This window comes from Carya illinoinensis, chromosome 10 (assembly GCF_018687715.1).
Source record: "Carya illinoinensis cultivar Pawnee chromosome 10, C.illinoinensisPawnee_v1, whole genome shotgun sequence".
Lineage (NCBI taxonomy): Eukaryota > Viridiplantae > Streptophyta > Magnoliopsida > Fagales > Juglandaceae > Carya > Carya illinoinensis.
In genome coordinates, this window is record NC_056761.1 from 14,872,250 (window position 1) to 14,879,454 (window position 7,205).

A 7,205-nucleotide genomic window follows, 5' to 3' on the forward strand; every position below is an offset into this window, starting at 1 on the left:
CTGGACGGCTTCCTCGGAAGATTCTGCCACAGACAATCTAAGGACAATTATTGTTATTGACTGGTGTTATATATGCAAAAATAGCGGTGAAGCAGTGGATTACTGACTCCATGTTGAGATTGCCAGGGCCTTGTGGGGTGATTTTTTCAGTAGAGTCAAGTTAGCATGGGTCATGCTTGGAAAGGTGGTAGATCTTCTAGCTAGTTGGAGAGGTCTTAAGGGTATCACCCGTATTGCAGCAGTGTGGAAGATGGCACCCATTTCCCCTTCTGTGGAGCATTTAGAGGGAAAGAAATGACTGGAACTTTTAGGATCGGGAGCATTCTCTTGAAGATCTTAAAAGTTTCTTCTTTAAGACTTTATTTATGGGCTATAGCTACAGATTTTAATGTTATTAGTTTCCATGATTTCCTTGTATCAATCTATAGTTCTTAATTAGGTGCATTCTTTGTAATACAGATGATCTCCATACTTTGCTTGTAACTCTCACTAGTTCTTAGTTGTAACCTGGCATGATCTTTGTATACCTCTAGTGTACTCAGGCTATGCCTTTTTTCATTAATAAAACTTACTTTTACCTATCCAAAAAAAAAAAATTAGGTGCATTCTTTGTAAAAGTCTACTTGGGCTATGCCTATCTTTGTATTAATAAAATTTCTTTTACTTAAAAATGAAAAAGTAGCAGGTCTATAACAAAACTTGAAAAGCATGCCATCCAAATCTGATTTGAGCAGTGTTCTAGGCTAGGCAGCCTTCATTGTAATTTTCATAGGACTTTCTGTTTTTAATCAATGCTGTAAGAGCTAGGTGAAAAATCTTGGTATACTGTCTGGTACTTAACTTGTTCTTTTGATTTGTTTATTTGCTTAATAAACAAAGAGTAAATGCCGGCATTTCTGGTGGTAATTATCTGTAGTTCAATTACTGCAATTAAAGGGCTTCATGGTCGACATGTTAATGGATGGGAAGATTCATTGAATTTTGGATTGTTAAAATAAGCAATTTAAAGCTCCTGGGTTGGTCCTTGTATTTCTTCAAGAGAATATGTAGACTTGATTGCTAAGATTACATAATTAGATTACATAATTCCTTTTGTTTGGCCTACATCCATACAAGACTGTTCTGTTTGTAATTTCCTTTTTCTTGCATTTTTTTAGTCTACCTTGATTATGTTTTGTAGTTGTTTCTTATAATCAAGAGGAGCTTAAAGAGATGCAGCGCTCTAACAAAGAATCAGACGTTATTTAATTTATTCAAGGTGCATTCTTGAAATCCATTTTCTTATTTCCTTTTCTGTTATGTACTCTATCGCAATGAGGTTAATGATGTGCATTTTTATATTGAATTCTTCTCTGTGAATTGATTATTCTGTTTTTGCCACGTATGACAAGGAATAGAGTGAGGGGTGAGAAAAGGGTGCATGTGTAGGGTGCATTACGGGGTTTCTATAGGAAATAATGTTGAGCCCCTTTCCCCTGTAGGTGTTCCAAAGAATTCTCAAAGCATATGCAACAAAACTTTTTGCAAGACTGCCTAGGGGTGGAACGGGGATAGTTGCAGCAGCCACGGGTATGGATGGACAAATAAAGGTATCAGCTGACCATTTTTATTTTCATGATTGCTTTGAGCATTGTTTCTTCTGTACGAGATACTAATTTTGGCTTTGTTGCCTTGTTAATATTTTGAGCAGACTTCTGACAGGGATGAAAGGGTGATTTGTTATATTGTGAATTCAGCTGAATATTGTCATAAAACGGTTCGTTTCTAAATTCATGGTATATGGTGTTGGTTGTTGACTTTCAGCTTGATCTATGCATGTTGGAAGACAGGATGAAAGAGTCTATATTGCAGCATTCAGATACATGACACATTTAAATTATGGAAAAAACCAAAGGGCCGAGATGGGGTTTCATGTTGATCTCTGCTTTCAAATTCTTCATTTATCAAGGAGCTTAATTAGCTATTTGGTTACTCATCCTATTATTTCTATTTTTGAAAAGTTATATGTTTTAAATTTTAGTTAAGAGTAATCCTATTATAGATTCCTAGGGTGTGCAAGCCGCACCACCTTTGAAAAAAGTGGGGTCTACCATGAAAAAGTTTTTTTTTTTCATGTGGGTCCCATAGTTCCCCTACTTTTTTCAAAGGGAGTGTGTGGGGCTTGCTTAGTCTAGGAATGTATAAATCATTTTGCTTTAGTTAAAGCCTTGCCAGATTAATGAAGTGCAACAAAAACCGTTTTCTGTGCTAATACTAATTAGATGTTATTGATATCTATTTCAGTTTACCTAAAGGTTAATGATATCTCTTGTCCATACAACATAAAATGGTTGTAATTACAAGTTTGTAAACCCACGCAACAATCCTTCTTGAGTACATATGTGTATGATATATCCTCCAAAGATTAGTAACCACATGGACTGGATAGGGTGGTACTTAATTGTATATGTTTCCATATATTACTGTCATAGTTTTTAGCTCAAAATGAATACTGATTTGCAGTCTTAAAAACTTGGGATTTTTTTGACAGTCTGGTGAATTGGCAGAAAGTGTATCAAAAATTATCGAGACTCAATTAGCGGAGGGAGTGGATATGTCAGAAGTGCAGGTATTGACTACCGCTTTAATAATGCCATGGTTAGTTTTCTCTTCATTTCTAGGGGAGTAATGATATTATGCAGGATGAGTTTTCGGCAGTGATCACAAAAGCTTTAGTAACCCTAGTGCATGGCCTTGAAAGTAAATTTGATGCTGAAATGGCTGCCATGACACGCGTCCCATGGGGTACCCTTGAAAGTGTTGGTGACCAATCAGAGTGAGTACATATATTTGAAATTTTTAACCACAAGTTCTAGTGGCTGACACAACTTTCCACAGTTGATCACATGTACTTTCTTGCAGGTATGTTAATGGCATAAATATGATCCTTACTAGTAGCATTCCTGTACTTGGAAGCCTTCTTTCACCTGTTTACTTCCAGTTCTTCTTGGACAAGGTGATTCTAAAGAGGATGATGTTATCTTAGGTTTTGCTTCTCAACAAAGATCTTGGTCTGAGGTTCAAGAATCTTGCATATGGGTTTGTTATTTATTTGGATTCGTTTTCTACTACTGATCCCTTATGTTTACTAATATAAAAGAGGCTTTTGCATATTTGATTGGCTAACGCTAGACTATTCTATGCTCAATTAAATATTCGTGTGGTTATTGTTCTTTCAAAGATCATGCCTCCGTACTTGCCCCCCAAAAAAATTATCCCTCCATAGGATTTGGGCATCCTTATCAGTGCAAAATCTAGTTAACTTCTAAATTTTTTAAGTAGTTAGTGACATACTAAGATTCTTTCAAAGAATCTTGCTTTCAATTTTTATTCAGCTAAATATCCTAATTTCTTTCTCATTCTATGCAGCTCGCATCTTCTCTTGGTCCTCGCTTTTATGCAAACATTTTCAAATGCAAGCACATATCAGAAACTGGAGCCCAACAAGTATTGACTTTTTTCATTGTTTATTTTTATTCCTTTCTAGATTAACTTTTTTGGCATCAAGAAAGGACTTGTTTGAATTAGTGTAAAGGTTTATATCCTTTGGCTTGTGGGATACTTAGTAAGGATCCTTTTTAGTCTTGAAAACTATGGCACTTTTTATGTCATGCCAAGGGTGTATAGTGTTTACAAGTCACGTATGTGCACATTAAAATGACTCAATATTTAATATAAATGCCTTGCATCTAATGTTCTCAGGCTTAGACCTAATTCAAGAGAAGATGCAACACCTACGGTAAAAGAAAATCCCTGGAAAATTATGTATATAACCATGCACATTGATGAACAGTGTAGAAATACAAGTCACTCTATAGTCAATGTTTGTCAAATTTGTAGATGTGTATCCTTGCCATTTATAAATGTGATTACTCTAGACCATCCTTCTAATTGTTTTTTCCTTGAATGTAATCTTTCTGGTTGATTCGCCATAAATAAATTGTTTGATGCTTTGGCAGATGCTATTGGACACTCAAGCAGTAAAGACAATTCTTCTAGACATTCCTTCACTTGGCCGACAAGTGAGTTACAGATTTAAAAAAGATACATGTTATCTTTAAATGATGCCTCTTTCCTTAGAACTGTAATGGGTGGCTTGTAGTTTGATGAGAAAGCTTATGTTTATTACAATCGACCTTCTCTTTTCTTCTTTTCCGAAATAAACATTATATCTGTATATGTTTTCTTTTGTTGAGTGAGAAGTGTTTAGTCGATTTCAGACACAAAAACTCTTATCGCATTTATTACCTTGATTGATATTCCAATTTAAGTTTGCTTTGATTATATCCATTACAACAGACTTTTGTGGACAACATATGGTATTCCAAATGTTATTAATTGAAAACAATAAGCATAGAATAAAGAAATCACAACAGTGGTGGTTGCCACCCATCAGGCCACCACGGGCAGCCCAGATCAGACCGCCAATGGCGTCAGACACCACCGGCAGCGCGATCTGGGCTGCCTGGGTCTATATTGAGCCGCCCTTGATGGCTGGGCTGGCCACCACGGGGTAGCTGCTGCTTTTGTTATAATTTTTTGTTAAAAATATTATTTAGAAAATAATTTTTTCAATTTTTGGTATTTTTTAAAATTTTAGTAAGAAGATTTTTATGTTTATATGTTTGGGAGGAAGATGACAAAAGCAGCATGTGCACTCGTGTATGGGCAGGAACTAAATGGTACAGAAATATTTGTAAGATGCTATTCAGTAGGAAACTTGGCCTCTGATTAAGTGGCTTTGTGATCAAGCATGTGTTGCTGACTGGAGACGGAGAAAGTTTGATATTTTTCACGTGATTAGGATTTAGAATTTACAGTTTCTGAATGTAATGATAATAAGTGGACAAGAAAAAGGCATCACCTGCCATCTGTTGGGGCTTGTAGTGGTCTCTGATTGCATAAAACAAACCTCTTTCACATATCCTTTTCATCCTTTCTGAAACAGACAACTGGTGCAGCTAGCTATTCAAAATTTGTGAGCCGTGAAATGAGCAAAGCTGAAGCACTTTTGAAGGTTTATGATTATATTTTGTCTACATTTTGCTAAGTTTGGTTTTATTTTCTTGTCATGATTATACGAAAAAAATCTTACTCAAGTTTACATGTATTTATTATTCAGGTTATTCTGTCCCCATTTGATTCGGTGGCGGATACATATCGAGCATTGCTACCAGAAGGCACACCAATGGAGTTTCAGCGAATTTTGGAGCTTAAGGTTTTGGTCTATTCTTGCTGTTTGATATAGGGTTTAGTCATACTGTAGTTACTGCATGATCGATTTAATGTCAAGCTCAAAAACATTGGATGGATATGGATAAAGACTATGAGATGTGACTCAATAAATCTACCAATCGACTGGTGAAATTGTTGAGGTTTCTGAAGCATTGAGTCTAAGATAAATGAAAGTCGTTATGCAAACCTGTTTTCAAGACTTGAAATTGTGTGCCCCATTATCTGCTAATGATGCTGGATAGGCACCTTGGATACGATGTCTGATAAATTTTCGTATGTTGGTCTTCTTTTTAGCCCTTACTAACCACAAGACATCTAGCATCGCCACTTCAGAAAAGGGGTGCCTTTGAAACGTTCATTATAGCTGCCCAACAGAATTGTGTCGTGGGTTTGTCCATTATTCCTACATGTCTTCTGAAGAATTGAGCAAGTTAATCATGAATAATGAATCTTGGCATCTTATGAATTACATGAAAGAACATATGCTTTCACTGTTAAGTGCATAGTTTGACTTCTTGATTATATTTCGACTCAGGCATGACATGACACTAACAGGCTACTTCCTACTATTTCAACAAAGGTTCCTTGGGAAGAGACATTAGAATTTGGTGTTCAAAAATCATGTTTAATCTTGACTGCATGTTCTTGTTGTTGGTGGGGGTTCCTAGTTTCCTAGCGTCTTAAGGGGCGCAATAAACTAGACCTCCTATGATGCTTCAATTATTGCTTGTACATGGTTACAGAATGACTAAATGAAAAATATAGGAGGGGCTGTAAAACGTTCAACTGTTACCAAAACATTATTTATTGCTCAAGTTATTTTCCTCCTAAGCCGATCACTGTATCAGTGTATCTCCCAGATGGGAAAATGTTTGCCTAATCCAATCTTTCATGGATTTGATTTATATCTTGTATTTGTTCTTTCTTTTATGAAAAAAATATATATCATTTTTATTGTTCGGAACGCTACAAGAGATAAATTATTGCAGTTGGTGCATGGATCTACCAAACAGATTTTCATATGCTAGATGGCAATTTCGTTGCTAACGTTGTAGTACATGTTTTATGCATTCCCTTGGTTCATTAAGTAATTTTTCAAGATGCTTGCTTTAATCTTTAGTCGCTCTTCTTATTTGATTTTATCTTTATTTTTTTATCTGGATCATTAGAAGTTTAGAGGTAGCTTTGTCGGATCAGGGTGTTCCATCAGATGGATAGTAGATGTATTAGTTAATAGTAGCTAATATGCATTTGACGTGATGGGTGGAGTTATATTAAACTGTTAAACCTTGAGGATGGCAATCTGTAGTTACGATCAATGTCTATTGGCCAAAAGTATTTTGAACTTTCCAGAAGTGTTAGGAGATGGAATTAAAGGTGTTTTTATTGTTGGCTAATACTGTGCTTTCCATGTGCAGGGTCTAAAAAAAGCTGATCAGCAAAGTGTACTAGATGACTTCAACAAACATGGGCCAGGGATCACACAACCCTCTATCATGCCATCAGTAGTCCCAGCGGCAGCTCCTGTGATACCCAGTCCGGCTTCAATCGGACTAGTGGCTTCCAGAGAGGATGTGTTAACCAGAGCAGCTGCACTTGGAAGAGGTGCTGCTACAACAGGGTTCAAGAGGTTCCTTGCTTTAACAGAAGCTGCAAAAGATCGCAAAGATGGGCCCTTTAGAAAGCTCTTTAATCCATGACCGCATTTGAATCCCAATTTTACATGTAGTTTTGGTACTGGTGTCATTGGGTAAAAAATACACCCTGCAGTCCCTGCGCGCGGGGGTGGTGGGTGGGGAGGGATTAGTTTCTCAATGGTTCATGTGAGGGGTTAAACAGAAATGATATGGACACGAGCCCGCGTACACGGATCGCTAATTTGAACAGTTTTTTACCGTTTGCATTAACTATAAAAGCTACTGTTCATGTGA

General features: G+C 36.6%; 1 protein-coding gene across 1 annotated transcript in view; it reads left to right on the forward strand.

Moving 5' to 3' along the window:
- Nucleotides 1-7,205, forward strand: part of LOC122278264 (vacuolar protein sorting-associated protein 53 A) — a 33,892-nt gene extending 26,687 nt beyond the window's left edge. Inside the window, exons 14-24 of the mRNA XM_043088425.1 lie at nt 1,181-1,258; nt 1,482-1,589; nt 1,691-1,756; nt 2,531-2,608; nt 2,682-2,815; nt 2,902-2,995; nt 3,409-3,486; nt 3,999-4,061; nt 4,988-5,056; nt 5,162-5,257; nt 6,693-7,205. Of these exons, the coding sequence (XP_042944359.1) occupies nt 1,181-1,258; nt 1,482-1,589; nt 1,691-1,756; nt 2,531-2,608; nt 2,682-2,815; nt 2,902-2,995; nt 3,409-3,486; nt 3,999-4,061; nt 4,988-5,056; nt 5,162-5,257; nt 6,693-6,974 (1,146 nt within the window). The 3' untranslated portion in view covers nt 6,975-7,205. The remainder of the gene's footprint in view (nt 1-1,180; nt 1,259-1,481; nt 1,590-1,690; nt 1,757-2,530; nt 2,609-2,681; nt 2,816-2,901; nt 2,996-3,408; nt 3,487-3,998; nt 4,062-4,987; nt 5,057-5,161; nt 5,258-6,692) is intronic.